This window comes from Oryzias latipes, chromosome 6 (genome assembly GCF_002234675.1).
Source record: "Oryzias latipes chromosome 6, ASM223467v1".
Lineage (NCBI taxonomy): Eukaryota > Metazoa > Chordata > Actinopteri > Beloniformes > Adrianichthyidae > Oryzias > Oryzias latipes.
In genome coordinates, this window is record NC_019864.2 from 5,849,818 (window position 1) to 5,874,907 (window position 25,090).

Consider the following 25,090-nt stretch of genomic DNA (forward strand, 5'->3'; position numbering starts at 1 on the left):
TCGCTACATGGAGCGGTGTCTGTGTATTCCTCATTTGCAATGTTTGGAAGACGCAGGTGACGTTGAGAGACAAAAATAATTTATTTTTGAAGAGTTTTACAAACACATCGGTAATCACGCAGTACCCTCCCAGTTCGGTGAGGTTCACCATCTACTGCAGGACGACCGCTTTCTGCGCTACTTCCTTCTCTCTGGCACCCAGCTTGATTACTCGCTGTCCTGTATTAGCCCAAGGAAGGAAAAAAAAAAACAACAAAATTAGGAGATTTTTGTGTTACTGTCTCGATAGAAATAAGATCGGATTATCCACCATGTTGGTTTTGAAATCCACCCGCTGACGCGTCATTGAACATGTCATGGGGCAAAGCTGAGTCTCTGATTGGTTGATGCGACTAATCATCAAAGTTGAGAGTCAAATTCCGCTGCAAGACCTGAGATCCTGTCTGTCCATTGACTTAACGTTGAAACTGGACACCTCTGCGCATGATTCATGTTTGGAGTGAACGCAGCCATCAGTAGCCGCGTTTACATGGGCAAAAGTAATCGGAAAGAACGCCTGATCGGAAAGAAAATGCGTCATGTAAACACGCCGTTCGGAATACTCTGCCCCGGTCAGACTCGTTCGGATCAGAATTTCTTTCCGATCAAGATAGGTGGGTTATACCGATCGTTTATCCGATCGTGGAGCATGTAAACGGTCATTCCGATCGTGTGTCACTACTGCTCTGGTTTACGTCATGCATAGACGGTGTTTCGCTGAGATAAAGCCTTGGAGCGCATATGGGACCGACCAGCTGCTCTGCGGACGCCCCGTGAAAAGCGCCGCTCCGCTCTCGCCCCGCTGGGTCTCTGCCTCTCTTTCACCCCTCACGAGGGAGATGCGGGCAAGAACGCTTCGTGTCCCCCGACGCTCACTCGGTCCACTGGCACCCGAGTGAGCAGAGCAGCCGGATTAATAATTTTGTGTCTGAGGGGGGAGGATTGTTTTTTACGTGTGCGTTTTGTTGTTTTGTAATGTGTGGGAGAATTCAGACTGCGAGCCGTCCCGCCGCTCTGGGTTAGCGGCTGCAGGACTCAGCAGGAACCGTGTTCGAACAGAGCTCGGGCCGCTAGCTCACAGAGTGGCTTTGGGGCGGTCTGTGTGAACTTTTCAGAGCAGAAATAAATGTCGCTCAGTCCTTAAAACTGTTCAAACAATCACGATTTGTGTTTCCAGTTGTGTCCCGACAAAATAAAGGCTGATGTTATTCCCACACATTTACGTGCAGCCAAGATGCAGATTGCTGTGTTTCTCACACAGTCCTGGATTTTGTGTCCATCAAGGCTAATGATGTTAGCCCGTGTTAGCCTGCCCCAACCCTTCTTCCAGCTTAATTCTTCCACAAAAAAGCACTGACCACACGGATTAAATAAAACGATGAGCGAACAGGCGCTTCATAATATTCATAACATTAATAAAAGCACGTTTGGAAGATTGTCTCGTATGACGGAGCTGCTGCACATGCTGTCTGTCTGTGGCAGCAGTTTGTTTACAACGGGACCTATTTCCTCATCCGGGCTTTTTTACACTACTGCGCATGCCCAAATTATTCATTCCAACCGAAAGTGTGTGCCATGGGAACGTGTGTTCTAATCAGAAAAAGGTTTTCTGTGCCCGTGTGCACGGGTGAATTTTAACCCGACCATTGATCCGATCAAGATATTCTGCCCAAGTAACCGCGGCTAGTCAGATCTCTGTGGGTGAAGCCAAGTTACACCATCAGAATTTCATAAAGAAGATTAAAGACTCAACACTGTAGATTCCATACTTCAACATCTCCATGAAGTTTTTTTGCATCGTTTGCCATCTCTTTTCATTAAACAAACGGCCATGTTTAGTTGTTTTTTTGAAAACAGATTCAAAGATCAGTTGGAAACACTTTGGAGCTGCAGAGAACGTGAGAACGCCGTGACTACATACTTTTAGGCTCAAGTTTCCCACCATCACACCCCCACCGCCATGCCTGACCACTGATCTGAACTGAGATGGGATGTCAGCAGCCTTTGGCTTTACTGCAGACGTTTTTGTCAAATGTGAGGTGGGACTTTGGTTCAGATTAGATGCCGTCTTTGTCCAGCTTCTATTTTATGGTCAAATCTCTGACCTTAACTGAGGCAAGTGAAGCGTGCAGCTCTTTCCATGCTCTTCTGACTTTTACTTGGAATCTTTTCATTTATTAATTTCAAATTCAATTTATATAGCCCAATATTACAACCATAGTGGAACTATGGTAGTTTCTGTACTTAGACCTGTTTGAACTAAAAAGTTAAGTTGAGATAAAAAATCTTGTATAAGTTGACAGCATTTTAAACTATAATAAATAATAAAACTCATCTGGTCATAATTTTTATTCATAATTACTGCATATTTTAGAAATAGATTTCAATTTAAAGATTCTCTTGTGTAAAGGCTGTAAAGTTTCATTAAAATCTTGTTTGGTTTTGTAATTTGCGTCCTTTTATGGCCTCCTGTGGAAAATTAAGAAAATTACCCAGAAAGAGGTTTCACAGCTATTCTTAGGCAGTGAATTCTTTATTAGGAACAGAGGTTTCCTTAATGTTCAGAAATTTTTAACAGCTTCCAGCAATCACACAGTAAAATTGTCCTCAGTTAAAGTGAAAGGATCTATTTCCAGATAAAAACACTGCTTCATTGGCTTTGAACTGTTGGAGTTTTCCGGTTTTGTTAATGATTAAACTCTTTCTGCAGCTGCATTAGTGTTTGAGACTAAATTTGAAAGACTTGACATCTTGTCTTCTCTGTACAGACACTTTGTTTTAAAAACAGTTTAACTTTTTTTTTTTAAACATAGAAATGATATTGTGTCAAGTTCCACACGACTTGAATCAATAAGCCACTTCATTACAAACTCCATTTATTCATTCACAGAAATGCTTCACTAATGTACACAGACCAACACAGCTTCCAGGTAAAGCCCTGCTCTCACACACCCTTAGCAAAGAGAGATTTTATAAGCTCCCATTCAAGGTCATTTCTATGAAAGCAAATGTTAAAGACAGTACAGTAAATAAACTGACGACTCGTCTTCAAAAAAAAAAAAAAAAAAAAAAAAAAAAAAGGGGGGGGGGTGCAAGAATGTTAAGACTCAATGGCGTAGCTCCTGCACACCCCAAAAACCCAGGCCAGGAACCCCTGAGCAGGAAGTTCCCATCCTGAGGCAGAGAGACCACCACAGCCTTATCACTAACCCAGATGGGGTCCCACCCCAGACAAGGAGCTCCACATCCCACAAACTCATCTTTGCACCAGACTAAAAGGACAGCTTCTTCTACCCTCCAGGGTTGTTAACGAAAAGGTGCAAGAAGGTACAGAATCACCCGGGAAAACTAAATATATACAAACGTTTAATAAAAATAAATAAAATAAACACAAAGTCCATGCATGGAGGTACAGAAGTCCCTTGAACACTTGAGTCATTTTGAAAATTATATTTATTTATTTTTTTAAGATCAAGCATTTAGAAGCAACACATGATACATGGGTAGGGGTTGACCTGAACGTAAACAGGAAAGCTTGTCAAAAGAACTAGAAGGCAACAGTGCAAGAGTTAAAATTTACTGGCATAGCTTTGAACTCGTCAGCCGAGGTTCCTCGATGACCTCTTATATATGGTAAGACCTCGACTCAAAGAAGTGCTGCTGAGCATTTGAAGGAACGGTGACAGAAGTTGCTTCAGCATATGGAGTGTATGAGTCCTGTTTTGGGAAGTAACGGGCCTGCTGAGAACAGTCACCTGCTTGACCAATGCAACCACTCTGAACGTATGAAGGCCTTCTGCTCTGATGGTGAGACTTTAGCAGATCTGTAAGCGCACCTTTGTCCAGAGTCATCAGAGCCTGCAGATTGATCGTACTTGGGTTGGTAGTTTGACTTTGTGGTCCCTCAGTTTCTCCCTCCCATTTGCCATGATAGCCGTTAGTTTTAGTATCAGATTGACCATCAATGGCAACAACTCCACGGTCAAAATTTATAAAAATCTTTGCAGATTTGTCCTGCCCATCGCGAACATGGTGACCAGCTTCCAATTTTGGGAATGTCTTTTGAGTTTCGTGGCCTGAGGGAAACCTGTGTCTGTGCTGAGACGATTCCTCAGAAAAGACGTGTTTCTGTTGGTGGTGTGGCCTTGTTTCATAAGCAGAGGTCGCAGCAGCAGCATACCAGTTGGGAGGCATCAGTGTTGTATGGTCATACATAGAACCATGATGCATCCTCTCTGCAGTCCTTGAACGCTCTGTGGATGGTTTAAAGCTACCATAGTGATCACTCTCAGGAGCAGAGGCATGTTGAATGCCATGGGACTGTTCAGAGAACACGCCTGAAGTGTGGTATGAGCTGGGAGCCTTGTGAGGCAGAGATGGAGTAAGCCCAACGGCTTTGTCAAGATGGTTTCTTGAGCCTTGATAGTTGCTGTAGGAGTCATGTCTGCTATTGGTTGGACTGTAGGAAACTGCAGATGGTCTAGTTGTTGCTGGTTTATGAACTGCTGGGCTCTGCCCAGTGGGGGTTTCATCCTGGTTGGGTCGTGGCATCCATTGGTTTGAGTACTGTGTTGAAAATGGTGGTTTGACTGCAGGTTTTATTTGAATGTAGTCATGTGGTTGCTGTTGATAGCTTTGATGGCCAGCATTAAAACTTAAATGGGGGTGTTTCATCTCAGTTTGAGGAGCTGATTTTGTAAACTCAGGACTTGAAGATGGCCAGTTGGAGCCAGTCTGGGTGATTTGTTTTACAGTCTTAACATTTTGGTTGTCATTACCTTGGACGTCAACATTTTGGGTTTTGGCTTGAATGGGGAGGGACAAGCTGAGCTGCAGTCTTGGAGGGGAAGGCTCATGACCAGCTTTTGCCGTCATGAGACCTTTGCCAAAAGCAGGATCACCAAGCTTGACACTGCCTTGGATTTCAATGTTGCCTGGGTCATAATTGTTGCCATATTGTCTGTCCCCGGGTAATTGATAAAATTGGTGAGTAATGTCATGTTGTAAAACAGAAGAAGGATTAAGATTGGGCTTAGACAGAATAGTGGGATCTCTATCACGGTCTTGCGCAATACCAGTGTGGGCATTGGGGTACAAGTCAACTTGTTCAGGATGTTTTCTTGTAGGGTGTGGTGGGGATTTGCCAACATTTGGCTTCTGATAAGCCCAACTCTGTCCAGCAGGAGACAAGGCTGGACTGCCATGCTGGGCAGGGTGCCAGCCCTCAATCTCCTTGGCAGCAGGTATCTCACTCTCAACCTCCTGGTTCTGCCCTTTTCCAGCATCACTACTCAGAATTGGCCATCTTGACCCCATCTGTGATACTTGTTTGCGAACAGCATCTGCGTAGTTCAGAGGTGGTCTTGATTCAGCTTGCATTAAGTCCAGTAGCTGTTGTGCTGGCTCAATGTATCTGCTCTGAACATTTCTGTTTTCCTTTATGAGGTGGGCAAGTCTGACATAGTCACTCATAGACAGCGATGGCGTTCTCGCTGTTGTGGAGGAAGAAAGGCCAAGCTGGAGTTTGGGCACGTGGTCACGCGTCCATCCATGTGGATCTGGTCTGGACTTCTCTGGAACCGAAGGAGAGGAACTTTGAGGCCTTGACAGAAGATTTACTTCTGCAGCAGGACTTTCATGAGAGACTTTTGTGACTGTGTGCGGCATCTGGTTTGGTCCCAGTTCTAAAAGGGGAATGTCAAGGTTCAACTGAAAGCCTCTGGGTCTTGCAGGTGGGGGGTTTCTTTGCTGTGCAGGCTGAGATGAGAACACTTGTGGCAGGCTCAGGGTTTGTTTTGAGGGCTTTTTCTGGTTTCGTATGAGGTTTCCTTGCTGCGTTTTGCCCTGATCATCTGAAGCTTGAGAGCTTCCGATGATGGGCTGCCTCAGAGTGCGAACGTAGTGAAGAGGCCGACGGTTTCCGTAGTCATGCCTGTGCAAGTCCCATGCTCCACCCTGCAATTCTGAAACGGACCCAAAACTGATTAGGTTTTATCTGCAGGCCCAAAATCAAATTATCAGCATTCCTCAAAAAACAAGCTACATTCCCTTCAAAAGATCTTTCAAATGGGCCAGTTTCTGCAGGCCTCCTGGGACTGACGGAGTCAGATGTAACAACAGAAACTGAGTGCATTACATTCTTGTAGCTTTGAATTAGAGACTAAAAGTTAAGGGTTCTTTAAATAAACTAAACCAATTTTATAAAGTTACAGGAAACATTTATAAACCATCTCTGTAGGCAAACAAATCCAGGTTTTTCCCACCAGACCTCTCTCTGGCCATAAGTAATGAGTGGATTAAGAGTTCCAATTGATATGCCGTTAAAGATCCCCCAACAGTCAACTTTACTTAGTTAAGTGGGTAAACAAAGTCAGAAATTGATTTTAGGGAAGTAGAGTTCAGACTGAGTAAAGCCTATAGAGCCACTTGGTAAAGAAACTCATATTAAAGTCATGCAGCATGAAGTTAAAGGCATTTTGGGAGTTGCTGTTTTTTGTAAGGTTTGAAATTAGGACTCACCTGCTGAAGTTGTTGAAGAGGACAGCCAATCACTCAACCAACAGACCAGCAATATTCTGTGAGGTAATTAAAAAGGCTTAGCAAAAGACCAATATTCAAAAACAAAAACAACAGGAAAAAAAAAAATACAAATTTCTGGCTCAAATTCTTTACCTCATAATCAGGGACACAGCACCCATGAGAGCTGCAGGAGCTCTCTGGATCATTTCCAACCTGTCAGCAACAAGCACAAAATGGCTCCGTCAGGCGTGGAGCCAGAAAACTAACCCCCACAAGTCCTTCCACCAACCAGCTGAAGCAAAAATGCAAAGGCAACAGAACCTGAAGTCTTATAAATCCTGGACTGAGCTGGGCCAACAGAAAAACCAAAACCCTCATGGAAAGTTTGGTTCCCCAGGTGTTACCACTTTCTGTGATTGCTGTCTTAGAATGATGGATCACATGTGGCACTGAGGAGATCCCAGCAAAAAGCTGCATCCTCTGCCCCAAAGTTGTTTGGCTGTTTATTCAAATGCAGATTATGCTTTGAAAATGTAATCTTGCAATTATTTTTCAAACCTTGCATTTCTAAAAGACCAAGTTAATTTCCATTTGGAATGTACAGTGTGCCAGTATAAGATCCACCATAAAAATTGTGGCGACATCTTTCTGATGATGGAGGACATATGTAAAGATGATTAAGCTTAAATTGTGTGTCTGAGTATTCCTTTATTCAAATCCTAATGAATCAGGAGCTAAAGAAAAAACACCATTTGAAAAAGCTTGAAGTTATGTGGAAACTACAATCAGCAGCCCACAAGCTCCCTACTCTCTTCCATCCACGTGCAAATAGATCCATCGACGTCATTGTTTTCCTCGTCTGAGCTGGAATCTGGATCTAAACTGTAAAACTGGATAATTCCAATGTTTTTGTTGCTCCGGTAATGTTACATTGACTTTGTGAGGGGCTGTAAGCCAGCAGGACAGCATGTAAAAAGAGTGGAAGGAGGGGTGGGTTTGCTCGCCGCCAACAGTCCCGCCCACAGCTCATAGGTGAAATTCGAATAAACCCCTGCGGCTCAGCAGAAACTATGTTCTAGAAAACCACACAGATATGCTGATTTTGGCTAAAAAAAAATCATATTTAAAAAACCACTGGTAACACTTTGAAAATAGATAAAAAGACAGTCAGAGTGGGACTTTTAAGGGCAAAATGAGAACAATTATTTGTCCCAGGGATCAAAACCACTGTGGTTTATACATCTGAATGAGATGAGTTATTTTTCTGATGACATCACATAAATTCATGTTTCAGTGAGCATTCGATAGTCAATATGTAATTCTAGATGTAACGTTCACAAAAGTTTTTTTAACCTGAATTTCATTTTGTTTATGGTCTTCAAATCAAAAATTCACAGTAATCTTGGTAAAAAATGTAAATAAATTTCTGTTTTATGTAAAAAAAAAAGAACAATTTTCTTTAAAGAAAATTCAAATTAATTTGCATTTACAGTTCTTAAAAGGGTTAAAAAAACTGTCAAATTGTTCACCCCACCAAAACTGTCCCTCTTTGCTAGAAGTTTATCCACCCCTGAGTTAAGTTGTTTGATGCTGAGACAGTTCATCTCAGAACCGCCCAGCCAACTGTGGCAAGGTGAAGAAAGTCCCATGATTTCGATCATGCCAGTCCAAACCCCATGGGTGCTCCATCTGTCCAATAACAGAACTGACTGCCATTCTGTCTAACACCCTGTGCTTTGTATATAAAAACATGAGACTTTGAAGTGAAGCAAATATTTTAAAACTGCTTTGATGGCAAATTTGAGTTTTTGTTTCTTTGGATTTTTCTTTTGTCAATTAGCTGACAGCGGCACATTACGGCGGTCAAAGTATGTCTGGGTTGACGCCTTTGACTTACATTTGTCTCACTAGAACAATCCAGCTCATTGAAAGCAGTAGATTCATTAATAAGATTCTTTATTGATAACATTTACCCATGCCAAAGATTGTTCTGCAGGAAAGTCCTCACCACAGTCCCACAGACATCACCACAATCATTTCATGAACATCCTCCTGTTGTGCTGCTGGGGGGAGTGGTATTGAGGCCCATAATGAGGGAGACGAGGAACAAAATGGTGCCTGGGCTGCAGTTGTTGTGGAAAGTGGTATTGGGAGCCATAATGGGGGTGCTGGTACTGTCTGGGACCATGCTGTAACGTGGGCCAAAAAGGTGGAACCTGCTGTGGGAAGTGGGCAGGATGGTACATGGAGACATGGGGCTGTGGGCAGGGGTATTGTTGCCGAAAGGGATAGGCTGGATTGGAATTGAAGCGAAGAGGTCCTGCAGGGTTAAACAGAAGTGACTGGCCCACCCCTGTCTGCAGTAAACCCTGTTTAAAAGGATTGATCATTCCAATAAGTCTTTGCAGATTCCAAGCCTCATTCGGAAAGGATGGAGCAAAGGGAAGAGACACATCCAGGTGGACATTTGGATAGATTCTATCATATGTGGGCATTTCTTCATACGGGTAACTGTAATCATCCACATGCTCAGACCAAGGCGCAGAACTAAAGTCATTTTGGTCCTGAAATGTGGGAGGTTCTGCAGTGCCTGTGGTATCCCTGATCCCAATGAGGCTTTTAATGATGGAACCAATCCCAGTGTTGCTCTGTGGGGCTTTGGACTCAACTAGAAAATCCTCTTCCGGTTTCATCACGTCGACCAGCCTTCTATCTCCATGCTCAGTCTGCTGCTGATAGGTTTGTGGGTAAATACTGGGTTGACTGTACACTTGTGGACTGGTCTCGGTGTTCCTCAAAAGGTTTCTGGAATTGTCTAAGGAATTATCTTTTGGTTTAAACACATCAGCAAGCCATTTGATTGCTCGCTCGCTGTGCTGGTTTTGGGGCTCCTGATGATGTTGGATCAAACTGGGTTGATTGTACACTTCTGTGTTGCTCGGGCGCTTCAAGACACCCTTCATAAGTTTCAACAGAGGACTGGTCTGAGCTTCATTTGGCTGATCAGAGTCAATACTGGTCAATTCAGGAATGGTCTGTCTTTCAGGGGACCCCAAAACTCCATCTGTGGGAGCCAAAAAAATAGTTTGTTCAACCTTAATTTATATTTGAAAGCCTTATCAGAAAACATAAAAACAGCAGAAACAGGACTGGGCTTACTTGTGGGAAAAACAGAAGAGTATTTTACTTCACTCATCAAAAAAACCAAGAGCAGCCTGTGAAGCAAACACAGTAACCAAAATGCACAACAGCACCAAATCTGTCCTGGAGTTTAATTGAGTGAAATTCAGTTCATAGAACATCAGAAACATGAAGGTTCTATTACCTGATGATTAGTAACCCAGCAGCCATGTGTGCTGAAGAGCTGAGCCAGTCTGTGAAGTTACATGAATGCTCCCAAATGATTGAACCAAACCTTCAAAGTGCCTTTTGCAGCAGGAAGTTAAAGTTATCTGTTGTACTGCTGCACTGACCACGAAAGCAAAGAACACAGCCTCACACACCTGGGACCACTTGATGTGATTGTGAGGCAGAGCTGGAGCACCTGCCCCCCTCATGCTGTTCAGCCTCTGCAGAGAACAGCTTGTTATTTGAGGGCCTTGGTCAGGATGTAAAATCACTAATAACATTCACAACCATACCTTCAATGTCCAGCTTCAGACTCATCATCCTATCTGCCCCAGCACATTCTTATCAATCTCTTTCAGGATCTCCTCCTCTGTTGCTCCTTCCATTCACACCTTCTTGAATCTGCTTCCAATCTGTAAGTCTTGCTCTTTTTCCACCTGCTTTCTAGAACACAAGAGATCCCTCTGTCTTCTTTGCATCATGTCGACCAGCTCTCTAGTTTTCTGTCAAAATTCCTACATTCAGAGTTCCTCCTCTAAGTCCTTCACTCCTGTCTTTAGTTTTTTCTGCCTACAACACATCTTCCTCCTTTTTAGTTTTAAATAAGTCTTGCCCCCCAGGTAAGATGTGAGATGGAGAAAGAAACATTCTGGAGGGGGATGATGAGATCGAAGCAGACTTTAACAGACATGTGGGGAAAGGAAACAGAAGATGAGGTGGTGATGGAGGTTGGTGTTCATGACAGAATCCAGGACAGATGTTGCTAAAAGGATAGAAATGTCAGTGAAGGCATTTTTTCCAGAACAGAAGATTCTCACCCTTCTACCCCCCCCCCTCTTTATAACATCCCTCTCTCTTCTTCCCTCCTTTCCTTTTCCGTCCGGTCCAACACAATTGAAACTAATAAAGTTTGGCCTCAATTACAAAAGGGGTTTATTCAGACATACCTCTGGTTTGTGTGAATTAATGACCATTGTTAAAGTAAAATATGTCCTACACAAGAGGCCTTCAGCTCTCATCTGGACAGGACAAGTTAAACAAATGTTTTAATTGGTACCATGTCAATGTGCACATAAAGATCTAACTTCAGTTCTAAAGTAATGGTATTGACAAATGTGAAATTCTCAAAAAAAGAGTCACATTTGGTTTGGGCAAGTGCTGCATTAATACCTTGAGAACCGTCCTCTGGTTGTCTCAATGCTTTGAACTTTTTCTTGCAATTGTTCCAAGTTGCATTCATGACCCATTTCTAAACGTGCACCCTTTGACAGTTGAAAATATCCATTAGGCATTTTTTTTTTTTTTTTAAAATGCATGAATTTAGCCTTTTCCCCTTTGTGTAGATATGTTGCTCTGATAGTGTCATTAAGCATTTTTGCCCAATGCAGCAGTTTAAAGATGCATTAACAGTTTAGAGTTAAATCTGTTGGTACAGTGTCAGGATGCTAAAAAGTTGACACTCAAAAGGCCCAAGTTGATTTTCAGTAACCGAACTAAGGACATGTCTTAATCAAATTCTGATGATTTAAGAGACGGGGATTAGGTATAAAACTGCACCAAACAAGAGTCTCTATCAGAAATCTTTATTGATGCAGACACCTGCACAGCTCAGTATTCCTGGCCCAACCTGGAAGTAGAGTCCTCCGTGGAGGTCAGGCTGCTTTGACTCAGAGGAGCCAACAAAGCTTGAATCACTTCTTGGACATCATGAACATAATTTACTGTGAGGTTCACAGCCATGCGGGGGGACCTTGACCTGCTGCTGGTGGTTGTGGTGATGATGATGATGTCCAGGCCCATGGTGAGGGTGGTAGAATACAGGCCCATGGTGGTGTTTGTGTTTTCCACAGTGGCGAGGATGCTGATGTGCAGAACAGCGGTCATCATCGTAGGCGTGGCTGTGGGCATGAGGACAAGGGTGCTGGTGACAGAGAAGTCCATGCAGGACACGAAAGAAAGGCCAGTGCAAGTGGTGATGGGATGGACCATGACTGACGATGGGCCACTTTGGTTCAGGATGGGTTGGGCCGTGTTTCACAGGACAGTCTGGTCCCTGGTTTGTTGGTTCACAGATTGGGACTGGAGGCTTGACAGGATGGCGAGGCACCTTTGAGTCACCATCACAACACAGCGGTTTGTTCCGTGTGTGGTGCCAAAGATTTGGCAACTCCTTAAGTTTTAACCAGTAATTCATCAATGGATTAGTGGGTTTGTGGTGATGGTGAAAGCCAGGGTCGAACGTTACCTGAAAACTCCCCCAACTCCCAACTAAAAGAGATGAGTCAGCATAGAGAATTAAAAAATATAAAATTAAAAAGCTTATTTAAGCATAAACATCACAAAGCTCACCTGATGGAAAAACCGATGAGTACTTTAGTTCACTCAACACAAAAATCAGCAGAAACCTGAAACAGATAAAGAAGAAAACACATTAACCAGTATACAAGACAGGTAAAGACTAAAATGTACAACTGACCACCTGCTAATCAGGAACCCAGCAGCCATGGCTCCTGCCTGCAGCTCCAACACAAGCTTTGGGAATTCACTGCCCTCCTTAAACTCCAACAGCTTCTGTGATGAAAAAAAAGCTGCTCTCCTCTACTTAAGACCCGTGGCCTTCTCAGGCTCCCAGCTGGCATTAATTATCCACTCTGATGAGAATGTCAGGAACCACAAACTGCAGCTTTTGCACAGGTGTGAGCATTCAATTAGCAGCAAAATCAGCAGCCCAAATGTCCAATATTGACGTGTGTGCAGCAAAAAAGAGGTCAAAAGTATTGTGAAAAGGAAAACAATGGTGAGACCTCATGAGACATCGAGTCAAGTTGACACAGCGGTGTATTGACACAATGTGTTGAGCCTTCTGACGAGGTCGAACAGCACCATCGGCTGCCAGCGGACCATGTGACGAGGGAGAAGTAAAATCAATGATTTTGTTGTCCTTGTCTTTTCTCTGACCACATATTCAGTAAAATATAACTGATACAACTGGTGTTTTATTTTAGAAAAGATAAATATCCAACTAGATAATTTTCCATTATGTAAATAAAATCATAATGAAACTAATAAAAAAATACAAGGTCTTTATTAAAATAAAACAGAGAGAAGGACAATAGGGGTGCTTCTGCAACAGTGATAGTAATTATATGAATTATGAGAATGTGCTTGTTTGGTTTGTTGATTCATAGGTCTTTATTTAAAAACAATGCTTTCTATAATTTTGGAGTGTGCTCCTCCTGTGGTACACTACATCTCCACCTTCTGGAGAAGACCCGCTCATACGGGACCGATGCATTTGCAGATGGGCTTGGTTACTATCAGGTAGAAGTTCTGGGGCCTGTTTCAGAAAGGAGGTTCAACCAACTCTGAGGTTAAACCTGAACTCTGAGTTGGTCAATCGAGAGATTAACAACTCTGAGTTTTCTGTTTCAGAGAAGCTGATCGGAGTTAGGTCAATCAACTCTGAGTGGACTGATTCGGAGTTAAGCGTGCGCACCGCGATTATAAGAAGCCATTATCAATGGATCGCAGATATCACGAGTCACCATGGCAACCGTGAAAAAAAGAGGTCTGCGTATTTTTCGCCAGCTGAACTTGACGTGCTGGCGAGTATAAGTTACCTCTCTTTCAGAAACGGGTTTGACTTACTCTGCTTTCTCTGGTTTAATAAACCTCCCATTCTGAAACGGAAAACCCAGGGTTTCCCTGATTTCAGGGTTAACGCACTCAGAGTTTACACTTAACCTCCTTTCTGAAACAGGCCCCAGGACTTCTGGTTCACAAGCTTGAAGCAGAGGGACTCGAGCAGAACATCCCTAAATGTTAATGAAGAGTTGGCAAATGAGGTGGGAGGAAGAGGAGAAAGGGAGGTGGTACTTCAGGATGCAAAGGGTTGTTGGGGAAAATGGGATTCAAAGGTCAAAACAGACTTGAAAAATATTTTAAAATATGATTAAAATGAATAAAGTACCTCGATTACATTAGGGGTTTATTCAGACATACCTCTGGTTTGTCAGAAGATTCATAACCCCTGTTGTTAAAGTAAAATATGTCCAACACAAGAGGCCTTCAGCTCTCATCTGTCTGCCCAGCTGTTGGACAGGACAAGTTAAAAGAAAACCAGACTTGAATTTACAGTCACACTCATCTGAGTTGCAACATAAAACATTGATGGGAAATGTGAACTTTGCGACAACTTTGAAACCATGAAATCTCTATTATTAAACTGCAGGAAGCACACTGATCCAAGACAAATGATTCAAAAAGAACTGGTAAGGATGAAAATAAAATGGGAGATGAATGACATATGGAGGCAATGGTATAATGAGTGTAGTTTTTTTGAAGAAAACAAAGATGATGAATATGAATATGTTTTTTCACAAAAAATCAGTTAAATCTGAGATCAAAACAAGAACTCGAACAATTAGTTACACCAAACAATTGGCAAAGATAATTCAGCACTAGACTTTGCTTCTGAGCTGGACAAATCAGGAAGAGTTTTTGACAATATATTACATTTTTCTTGTTTTGTTTTCTTTCATGAACATGCACACCACCGTATTGATGCTAAACCCTTTATGCAGTCTGAACAAAGTGGAAGCTACATGTAAACATGTTTTGTCTCAAATTAGAAAGCCTCTGTCTTGGTCATTTTTTGTTTTTGTGTCTTGATGAAAGAAAGTCATGCCTGTGTCCTCTTCTGAGCTTGGTGGAATGGTGCTTTGGAACCTTGTTGTGCATACTTGTAATTCCAGATATTTAGAAAAATGTGCTTCGTTTTCTTTTTTTTATACGTAAAAATTAACGCTGCACTCTCTTCTCCTGTGACATAAGCATTGACGTTAAATTGCCTCTGTGCAACTATTTTAACAAACTTTAATTTTTACTCAATACACCAACATTTATCAATTTTGCTTTGAACATCTTTGCAGAGATTTTTGATGCTTTGTCGTTCACAGTATTTTCTTCCCTGCTGCAGTCAGTCAATACTTGGAACAGTCAATGTACAGAATCGAACACCTTGTATGGACTCTCCCAGTGTGGAATCCATGTCTTACATGTTGGCTTAGTATTACAGTTTCAACAAGTGAAGCTGCAACTCAGGTTGGAAACATTGAGGTGAAAAAACCCCAGAAAAACCACACACACACACACACTTGAGTTTTAGAATGATGTGAACACTTTCATAATTTACCAGAATTTTTTTTTTTTAGCTCATTATACAGATTTATTTTATTCAAAAATTTTAAAAGAATTTAAATAAAAACAAGTCCCCCCTGTGTGCCAGCTTCATGTTGTTCATCTTTCAGCAGATCCCTTCGGGAGTCAAAGCCATTCAGCTTTTCAGAGAGAATTTTACCCCAGATGTCCTTCTTGACACAACCCTGTATTTTATCCAGACTGGGGACCTTGTGACTACTTAGTTAGGCAGAAGTGCAAAGGGTCTTGCCCAAGGACCCAAACTGGGTAAAGCTCATCACACCCCTGAAATTAAACCCTAGTTTCCCATGTGTCAGTCCCACATCCAGCCAACTGCGCTAACTAGCTGCTGTTCTTGTTCTTAATAGTTCTGAGAGTTTAACAATAGCTGCTTTGGACATTTGAACAGAAGAAACTTTTGGGGGGAAACGTTTTTTTCTCATTTTTATTCCTGACAGCACCCTCCCAGTGGACAGGTTCTCTTTAGATTGGTATGTTGACCTTAATCCGTGGCTGCAGATGCCCCAGAGCATGAAAGAGGTGTGAAAGAGCTCCGAGTGGATGGAAGTGAAACACACCCCCAGGGTTGAATTCCAGCCTCCTCCCTGCCCGATGTGACGGTGTGAGGACTAGCTCGATGGTTCCCAGCCTGCCACGGTTTGAGCCCCGGTGCTTTGGCACACTGAAGTGCACATCCGGGTTGGGCCAAAGGATGGATTTTCTTTTGTTCTTGGGCTTTTGCGGACCAAATCTAGACTCTAACCCATAATGGTGGAGGTGCGATGGTGGCCCCGCCTGTGTCCGTGACACGAAGCCTCGATCTCCTCCCTGATGGGAGCTCCAGCCAGGCCGATACTCAGATGCAGCTTCCTTAAGTCTGGGGTAGGTGTGTGGACTACGGCTCCCCAAATATTCATCTGCACAAAATGAGAGGCAAACAACATTCATGTGTGCAAAAAAAAAAAAAAAAAAAAAAAAAAAAAAAAAAAAATCTCTTTTCAACAAGCCATGTCACAGAAGCAGAACAAAAGTCAATCAGACTCACCCATAAACAAAGCTGAAGAGGAGTTTGCAGCAATTATAAGGAACATCAGCAATTTTTTATGGAGTAAATACAAGTGAGTCTGTAAACCAGAGGCTGAACTTAAATGCCTCCTATTTAAGAATCTAGCAGTCATGGTCTCTGCTCTTCTTAAATCTCCCCCACCATGGACAGAAATGCAGAAGATCCAGAGTGAACTGAAGAAGGAGAACATTTCAGTCATCTTTATGGAGCCGGCTCACCTGCAGGTGGCTCACAGGTGTTTTCAATTTTTCACTCAGCTGATCCATCGCATGACCCCCCGCCCCAACCGCCATGTCCTCAGCTTTGTTTTGTCTGTAAGAAAACTTGCAAGGGAAAAAAACCCTCGGAAACGCTCTCTCTGAGGTCTCCATCTTAAATTCCGTCAGACTCGTCAGTGGAGAGAAGATCTCCATGACGTTGTTTGTGACCACGTCATATTCTGAACTAAGGGACGGACGCCGTTTAACCATCAGATAAAAGCAAAACCCATGAAGACTATGGTTTTTGCAGCACAGCCACCCACTACGGTAAAACAAGCTTTAATGGGAATAGAAATGAAGCAGTCTGCCGAATTTCCAACAGACTGTTGGATATTCAGGACTGAGGAAACCAGAGTGTCCAGAGAAAATTCACACATGCAAGGAGAACAAGCGAACTCCACACAGAAAGAACCCAGCTGAGATTTGAACTGGGCCATTTTCACTGTGAGGCAAGCGTGCTGACCACTACACCACTGTGCAGCCCTATTCAATGAAAGAAAACAAAAGAAAAACAAATCTTCTTGTTGTTGCCAATTTTTTTTTATATACCGTATTTGTTCGAGTACACGTCACTCTGGAGTAGCCAGAAAGATGTATATTAACTAAGAAAAAATCCTATAGAAGTCACATAGATCAGAGAGATTCTGTTTGAGGGAGCCTTCCTCAACCCCAGAGTCTCTAAGACGGCGCTAGAACATTTTTGGTGATGATTTTCTCTAGAGCAATGAAAATGTTGAATATGTCCTTGTCAAAAGTAGAATAGATGCCGTTTTTGTGATTTGAAAAAAAAAACACGTGTTCCTCCGTGGAAGTCGAAAGCGCTTGACGGGAATGCGAGGCTTCTAGTAGCTGGGGAACAGAACGTGTGCTCTCTGGTAAAACCAAATGGGCAATGAGAAAGAAGGCTTTCTGGGGTCAATTCAAGGACTAAAGATCAAAAGTGATGATGCGTACAACATCAAACAAGCATGTGACATGTCTGATGTCATACTGATGTTATTTCTGGCATAACACCACGACCCCCCCTCCCCCCACGGTCTCTAAGCATGTTGAATGTTTGATGGTTGAATTTCTGAAGGCTGCTTTGAGGCGCCCTCTACAGGCTCCTGCCAGAACTGCTGCAGAAGACTTTCTCGCTCCAAAAGCAAGTCAGCTCGTTTTGGAGGAAACTTCTAAAGTCAGAGAAAAGACTGGCAGGTTCCACCAACACAAAGCTACACTTGCAAACCATCAGGAGGCCGTACCAGTTTAGGGCCTTCAAAAAGGCTAACTTAGGCAGCCCTTTTAAAAAAACAAACAAACAATTAAATTATTTTTTTAAAAGGTCCCCCAACTCAGGATTCAAGCTCCACAACAACAAGGGAGCTTTTTCTAAAGTTCTTTTTGCAGTTGTGGACGTCACCAGTCACTTCCAGGTGATTGATGTTGGGGCAGGACGAGTGATGGTGGGACCGACCCTGCAACTCCACCTTTGGTCAGACGCTCCACAGTGGATCATTTGATCTTCTGTCTCCAATGAGGCTCTGTGTTTTTGTGGCAGAAAAAGGATTTGATGCAGTCATTCCCTGGGAATGAGAGAGAGGTGCACCTTTAACTACAACCTCTCCCCAGCCCTGCTGGGTTAACCCTTGTGCTATCTTAGATGACGCCACCCTTCCATTGACGTGTTCTCCCTACCATGACAAAGGTGGATAAAGGTGGAAAGATTTCATGTAATCCATGGACACCAGTGAAGATCACAAATCACTGAAGAAAAAAGGTTCAGAGCAATGTGGGTCTAGATGACCCAACTCCCAATGGTAAAGTGCCTAGGATAGCACAAGGGTTAGAAGAATGCCTCTTCGATGCCTTCTGTGCACAGGTGTCAGTATCAAGGCCTGGATGAAGTCCACCCAGAAGTTGTGGAGCAGAGAGTGAGGGCAGCATGTGCTCCTCACAGCTTTATCAGGACCTCAGCCCCACAGGAACCTGCAGTGACTGAGGCTACTGAACTGCAGTGACTGAAGAGGAGCCGCTGCACGGCCTCAAAGCGGCTGAGAGACTCCCTGGTCCACTTTCCTGCAGAGGGAGCAGATCCAGGATCATGTTTCTGTCCTCCAAGGACCGACCCACAACGCCTCTTTCAGAGCCTCCCACAAAACTTTTAAGAGCCTTATCTTCTCTTTTCGCTGTTTGCAGTCCTACATTTAAAAGAACTATATTAGTATTGTTCTTGATAATGCAAAAGATTAAAACATGCAAAATACAAATAAAGTAATTACTATCACCTATACTATTTATGTAAACTTAAATTGTATTGATGTTTTTGTTAAACAAATAATAACACAAATTTACATGAAATTAAATAAAATAACAAAGAAAAAAGAAAATAAGACGTGACAGCAGCCATTTCAGAAGTGTAAAGTTGCAATGATTTGCATTTATAAGTATTTTCTATTTCTTAATAGAACGGGTCTTTAACATTTGGTATTACAGAATCTACTTGCTGTTTACATAACTTTCTAGCCAACAATCGAATGGATTTTGGACCAAGTTCATCACATGCTTCATGTATCGAGTTTTCTCTCAATTACATAATATATATGATAAAATTGCTTTTATCGTAATTCATCTCTTACCGGATGGTTGATGAGGAAGAAAGCAAGAGAGTCAATGATCAGATGAAGCGGCATATTAACATGGATAATGCCAACATCAGGTCTGGATGAAGAGTTTGTGACCAACGTGGCGGGCCAAGGAGGGGTGGGGGGGTGCTAGTGTCTCTTGGGGGCTTCACCCTCTTAAATACCACTTTTTTAGGAAAGGAGCCGTTTTAATGGCAAGGATTGATTGCAGCACCTCTGTAACCCCGGAGGGCATACGTGGATTGATGGAAATGTTGCTGCCCCCAACAGGAATGGTGCTGGGGGGGAACGGTGTGCCCTGCCTTTAGTAACCCTTGTACTATCCTAGGCACTTTAACATTGGGAGTTGGGTCATCTAGACCCACTAGACAGTGCTCTGAACCTTTTTTCTTCAATGATTTGTGCCGCGCTCGGGCCCACAGTGGTCTTTTAATTATAATTATGCTGTTTTTAGTCAAAAATAAAAAAATCCTGTCATTCACTACTTAATAGTTTCTACAAAGCGGCAGGAGTTTATTCACCTCTGAATATTGGGCGGGACCGTTGGCAAAAAGTTAGGCCACCCCTATTTACTGACATCCATCTATTTATGCTTTCTTGCGCTAGCTTACAGCCCCTCCAAACCCCATGCTAACATTGCTGGTGCAACCAAAATGGCAAGCAATATTGGAGCTATCCAGTCGCAGTTTTGAGCCACGTCAGCTCAGACAACTAAAAAAACAAAGACGCAAAGGGATCTAGTCGTCCACGCCAACAGAAGGGAACGGAGCAGGGAGCTTGTGTGTGGATATGTAACTAAGCTTTTTCAAATGGGTTTTTCATTCACTCATAATTCCCAACAATTTGCAAAAACAAATATTTAGAAATGTTTAATCTTAATTTTCTTTATGCTCTCCACAGTGAAAGAAAAGACCTAACACAGTTAGAACTACAAAAACACATTTTCAAGAAGTATTTTAAGTGCATGACATATTTGTATATTTGTTCTGACAAGACCATTTTCCTGCATCTGCCACACTTTAGACTACTATAACCAGGTTTATAATTGGTTGCTTGTTTTTATCTTGGAAACCTCAGGTACTCACATTTAGAAACAAGACAAACTTGCTGGTGTCTGTTCTAAACTGAATACTTTACATACAAGCATGCTATACATCAGAACTGGTTTAGGCACCCATTTTAATCTAGAGAGAAAAGGTGCAGTGAATCCTTTATCCCTTTTGTTTCCCCATGTACGAGAACTTCTGTATAATCTGTGTCATGAAAAACTGCTTCAAGCATCGCTACAGTCCTTTGAGGTCTTGCTCCTCAATGATTAACTATTGTAACCAAATATTCAACTGTTCTAGATCATTTTACATTTCTTTTAAATCATGGGTTGTGTTTACCCAGGAAACATGCCTAAGAAAACAGTTGCAGATATAAAAATCAAATTTATTGAAGGAAGGTGAAGGACGCAGTCTGGTTGCTGGCGGCGTCGGACGCAGTCTGGTTGCTGGCGGCGTCGGACGCAGTCTGGTTGCTGGCGGCGTCGGACGCAGTCTGGTTGCTGGCGGCGTCGGACGCAGTCTGGTTGCTGGCGGCGTCGGACGCAGTCTGGTTGCTGGCGGCGTCGGACGCAGTCTGGTTGCTGGCGGCGTCGGACGCAGTCTGGTTGCTGGCGGCGTCGGACGCAGTCTGGTTGCTGGCGGCGTCGGACGCAGTCTGGTTGCTGGCGGCGTCGGACGCAGTCTGGTTGCTGGCGGCGTCGGACGCAGTCTGGTTGCTGGCGGCGTCGGACGCAGTCTGGTTGCTGGCGGCGTCGGACGCAGTCTGGTTGCTGGCGGCGTCGGACGCAGTCTGGTTGCTGGCGGCGTCGGACGCAGTCTGGTTGCTGGCGGCGTCGGACGCAGTCTGGTTGCTGGCGGCGTCGGACGCAGTCTGGTTGCTGGCGGCGTCGGACGCAGTCTGGTTGCTGGCGGCGTCGGACGCAGTCTGGTTGCTGGCGGCGTCGGACGCAGTCTGGTTGCTGGCGGCGTCGGACGCAGTCTGGTTGCTGGCGGCGTCGGACGCAGTCTGGTTGCTGGCGGCGTCGGACGCAGTCTGGTTGCTGGCGGCGTCGGACGCAGTCTGGTTGCTGGCGGCGTCGGACGCAGTCTGGTTGCTGGCGGCGTCGGACGCAGTCTGGTTGCTGGCGGCGTCGGACGCAGTCTGGTTGCTGGCGGCGTCGGACGCAGTCTGGTTGCTGGCGGCGTCGGACGCAGTCTGGTTGCTGGCGGCGTCGGACGCAGTCTGGTTGCTGGCGGCGTCGGACGCAGTCTGGTTGCTGGCGGCGTCGGACGCAGTCTGGTTGCTGGCGGCGTCGGACGCAGTCTGGTTGCTGGCGGCGTCGGACGCAGTCTGGTTGCTGGCGGCGTCGGACGCAGTCTGGTTGCTGGCGGCGTCGGACGCAGTCTGGTTGCTGGCGGCGTCGGACGCAGTCTGGTTGCTGGCGGCGTCGGACGCAGTCTGGTTGCTGGCGGCGTCGGACGCAGTCTGGTTGCTGGCGGCGTCGGACGCAGTCTGGTTGCTGGCGGCGTCGGACGCAGTCTGGTTGCTGGCGGCGTCGGACGCAGTCTGGTTGCTGGCGGCGTCGGACGCAGTCTGGTTGCTGGCGGCGTCGGACGCAGTCTGGTTGCTGGCGGCGTCGGACGCAGTCTGGTTGCTGGCGGCGTCGGACGCAGTCTGGTTGCTGGCGGCGTCGGACGCAGTCTGGTTGCTGGCGGCGTCGGACGCAGTCTGGTTGCTGGCGGCGTCGGACGCAGTCTGGTTGCTGGCGGCGTCGGACGCAGTCTGGTTGCTGGCGGCGTCGGACGCAGTCTGGTTGCTGGCGGCGTCGGACGCAGTCTGGTTGCTGGCGGCGTCGGACGCAGTCTGGTTGCTGGCGGCGTCGGACGCAGTCTGGTTGCTGGCGGCGTCGGACGCAGTCTGGTTGCTGGCGGCGTCGGACGCAGTCTGGTTGCTGGCGGCGTCGGACGCAGTCTGGTTGCTGGCGGCGTCGGACGCAGTCTGGTTGCTGGCGGCGTCGGACGCAGTCTGGTTGCTGGCGGCGTCGGACGCAGTCTGGTTGCTGGCGGCGTCGGACGCAGTCTGGTTGCTGGCGGCGTCGGACGCAGTCTGGTTGCTGGCGGCGTCGGACGCAGTCTGGTTGCTGGCGGCGTCGGACGCAGTCTGGTTGCTGGCGGCGTCGGACGCAGTCTGGTTGCTGGCGGCGTCGGACGCAGTCTGGTTGCTGGCGGCGTCGGACGCAGTCTGGTTGCTGGCGGCGTCGGACGCAGTCTGGTTGCTGGCGGCGTCGGACGCAGTCTGGTTGCTGGCGGCGTCGGACGCAGTCTGGTTGCTGGCGGCGTCGGACGCAGTCTGGTTGCTGGCGGCGTCGGACGCAGTCTGGTTGCTGGCGGCGTCGGACGCAGTCTGGTTGCTGGCGGCGTCGGACGCAGTCTGGTTGCTGGCGGCGTCTAGACTGAGCGCCGTTTGAGTTTCCACCTCATTGGTTTCCAGTTGTACTAACAAAACAAAATTAGTCATCTTTTACAGTGTACTTAACTTTAACGTTTGTGTTTGTTTCTTCGGTCATAGCCTTTTCAGACAAACCAAGCCACGTGTTAACCATTCTTTAAATTTTATTTTTATTTATTTATTTTTTTAAACAAATTCTCACCTTTAACCAGATTTTCCAACCTGGAATCCAGTGACTGTAGGAGATCAAAGCCGCTCTGTAAAGCCAAATCTTTTGGGAGGAAATGAAGAGATAGTAGTAAACATCCACTCAGGAATTTTTTCTGCATATACTTTTGCTCGCATTAGTTCTCACCAGCTTTTCTTCCCATCCTTTTATGGTTTGCATTCTGGGTTTCTCTAGCAACTGGTAAGCTTAAACCTGAGAAGAATCGCAGTTTAAAAGAAGGTTTAATGTTTTCTTTGATGGTTTATGGACAACACACAGATTTCCATCTGCAGTCCAAATCCTTCCAATAAACCTACATACCTTTGCTGAGGAAACCAGCCAGAACACAAACAGCCACAAACGTCTCAGCTCCCATCTTTTCAGGCACCGAATGAGAAACCAACAACCAAGAGGAGCTTAAAAAGTTCCTCCTGCAGGAAACACAGCTGCTGTTCATAACAGCTGATTGTCTTTCTCCTCAGATCAGCTGGACTCACATTTTGATTGACACACCTGTGATGAAACCACAGAATTGATGGATTACCTTCTTAGATCCCAATTTTTCTGGGTTAAGGTAAAAGCTTGAAAATATCACACTAAGTCAACAAAAATAAAAAATTGTTCCTGAAATCTTTGTGTACAAAGTTCATTTTGTTAAGGAATCAAACTGTTTACTCTGAAGAAAATGAAGTCATTTGACACTAATATGGAATCTTCAGTAAAATGAAGAACATCGAAGCTCCTCAGAATATGTGTTTGCAGAAAGTTTGGTATTTAGCATTTGATATACATGTTTTATATACATTTTCATATAAATGTCAGGACTGTTCCAGAACCTTTGAGTTACAGTGATGCATCTTTAGACCAAGAGCAGAACTGTTGTGATCCGTGAGCAGACAGTCAAAGACAAACCGTCCTGTCATTCAAACTCCTTTGTCCTCAAAGACTAAAGATCAAACTTTTATTCTCCTAAAAGCATCACATCTTTGTTGTATGTTAGACAACTTCCTGTCATGAAGTAACAATGAAGATTACAATTTACATGTGAGCGCTCTCTAGTGGAGATTTGAAGTCATTACACATCGTGGCAGATATTTCATATTTTATGACATAAAAAGTCACATTAAATCAGATCCGCACATCTTTGCAAAATCTATTCACACGATTGATTGTTAATTTGAAAATATTACAATATCAAGAAAATGCACACAATTTGAAAAAAATAGTTTAAATATAAATCGCCGTAAAAGAAAACAATTTGCAGAAGCTGATCTCTAAGAGTTTCTTCTGTTCAAGTCCTGTCTGTCAGTTGAAGGCTGCTCTCCATGGTGCTGACTTATTATTGTTACTTATTCTATTATGTCAAGTGACTCATTTATTTGGACAAATCAACATTTCTCTTAGGATAATACAACAACTTCTGTGTCTTTTCAGTGCAGTTTTCATGAAGAACCACTCTGCTGTGAGCTTCATCTTTAGAATCCCAGCGGCTTTAACCCAACTGGAATCACAAGACTCCGTAGCGGATTTGGATTTGCTTTCTTCTCGCTAAGAAGAATCCCATCGTATTCTTCTAATATGTGAAGACAGGGGACTTTTACAAGATATGGACGACATCATAGAAAGTATCCAAAAAGTGCTGCAATGACTACAAGCCCATAATGAACCTCCTTTGCTGATGACTGGAAACAGAGGGAATTTCTAGGGAACAATTGCAGAACCTTCTTGACTTTCATTTTAAAGTGAGAGAAACTGCACGCTTATTTGGTGTCAGTTACAGCAGTGTCTTTTTTGAGTCAAGGTTCCTTGACAAAAATCCTGCAGCACACCAGCAAAAAAAAAGAGAAACTCTATAGTCTGTATTTATCTGGAATCTCTGTGATCTCATGCACATTTTTTGTGACAATTGAGGCACAAATTATTTGAAGTTTCAGCTGTTTTTTTCACAAAGTGGCAATAGTTTTCAACAATAACTTTCAACTAAATTAGTTGAAAGTTTGCTTAGGTAGTTGTTTTTCCCTTCAGTTTTTTTAAAATGCAGTTTCATGTCAACGTTATAAAAACGGAATAAAATGACATTTTTTTAAACTGTAATTTGTTTTAAAATATGTTTTTGTTTTTGTGAAAGAGCAAGTTTTCAACAAATATATATTAACAGCATGTTATATCAAATGTACACAAAAATGACCAACATTATTTTTAATGTTCATAAGTTTAACTGTAACTACACAAAAATGTGAACATGCTGACGTTTTATTTGTTTTTCTTTTGTCTAAATCAGGGGTCGGCAACCCATGGCTCCGGAGCCACATGTGGCTCTTTCATCCATCTGTTGTGGCTCCCTGTGACT

At 44.1% G+C, this 25,090-nt stretch overlaps 4 protein-coding genes and 1 long non-coding RNA gene across 8 annotated transcripts; all 5 read right to left on the reverse strand.

The window, feature by feature from the left end:
- Nucleotides 1–3,474: 3,474 nt before the first annotated feature.
- LOC101168455 lies at nucleotides 3,475–6,907 on the reverse strand. Its single transcript, XM_020703748.2, has 3 exons — nucleotides 6,712–6,907; nucleotides 6,559–6,614; nucleotides 3,475–6,002 (listed from the first exon to the last, which is right to left on the reverse strand). The coding sequence occupies exons 1-3, from the start codon at nucleotides 6,762–6,764 to the stop codon at nucleotides 3,664–3,666; spliced, it is 2,448 nt and encodes an 815-aa protein (XP_020559407.1). The 5' UTR covers nucleotides 6,765–6,907; the 3' UTR covers nucleotides 3,475–3,663.
- Nucleotides 6,908–8,497: 1,590 nt separating this feature from the next.
- LOC101174908 lies at nucleotides 8,498–10,117 on the reverse strand. Of its 3 annotated transcripts, XM_004069361.2 has the most exons (3): nucleotides 9,884–10,117; nucleotides 9,718–9,773; nucleotides 8,498–9,622 (listed from the first exon to the last, which is right to left on the reverse strand). In XM_004069361.2, the coding sequence occupies exons 1-3, from the start codon at nucleotides 9,907–9,909 to the stop codon at nucleotides 8,592–8,594; spliced, it is 1,113 nt and encodes a 370-aa protein (XP_004069409.1). In that variant the 5' UTR covers nucleotides 9,910–10,117; the 3' UTR covers nucleotides 8,498–8,591. The 3 variants fall into 3 exon arrangements, with proteins under 3 accessions (XP_004069409.1, XP_023811311.1, XP_020559409.1); XM_023955543.1 differs by lacking the exon at nucleotides 9,718–9,773 and having other exon boundaries at nucleotides 8,498–9,616; nucleotides 9,884–10,097; XM_020703750.2 differs by lacking the exon at nucleotides 9,718–9,773 and having other exon boundaries at nucleotides 9,884–10,097.
- A 1,356-nt stretch (nucleotides 10,118–11,473) lies between these two features.
- Nucleotides 11,474–12,518, reverse strand: LOC100049343 (uncharacterized). 2 transcript variants are annotated; one of them, XM_011475710.3, is made up of 4 exons: nucleotides 12,386–12,518; nucleotides 12,256–12,311; nucleotides 12,152–12,174; nucleotides 11,474–12,076 (listed from the first exon to the last, which is right to left on the reverse strand). In XM_011475710.3, exons 1-4 carry the CDS (start codon nucleotides 12,409–12,411, stop codon nucleotides 11,612–11,614), a joined length of 570 nt encoding a protein of 189 aa, XP_011474012.1. In that variant the 5' UTR covers nucleotides 12,412–12,518; the 3' UTR covers nucleotides 11,474–11,611.
- Nucleotides 12,519–15,531: 3,013 nt separating this feature from the next.
- On the reverse strand, nucleotides 15,532–16,359 carry LOC101175151. Its single transcript, XR_908846.3, has 2 exons — nucleotides 16,151–16,359; nucleotides 15,532–16,022 (listed from the first exon to the last, which is right to left on the reverse strand). It is a non-coding gene; the product is annotated as an uncharacterized LOC101175151 (long non-coding RNA).
- A 2,096-nt stretch (nucleotides 16,360–18,455) lies between these two features.
- LOC101175394 lies at nucleotides 18,456–23,167 on the reverse strand. The gene is made up of 5 exons (XM_004069363.4): nucleotides 23,062–23,167; nucleotides 22,888–22,953; nucleotides 22,735–22,803; nucleotides 22,456–22,579; nucleotides 18,456–18,489 (listed from the first exon to the last, which is right to left on the reverse strand). Exons 1-5 carry the CDS (start codon nucleotides 23,114–23,116, stop codon nucleotides 18,456–18,458), a joined length of 348 nt encoding a protein of 115 aa, XP_004069411.2. The 5' UTR covers nucleotides 23,117–23,167.
- Between the last annotated feature and the right edge of the window lie 1,923 nt (nucleotides 23,168–25,090).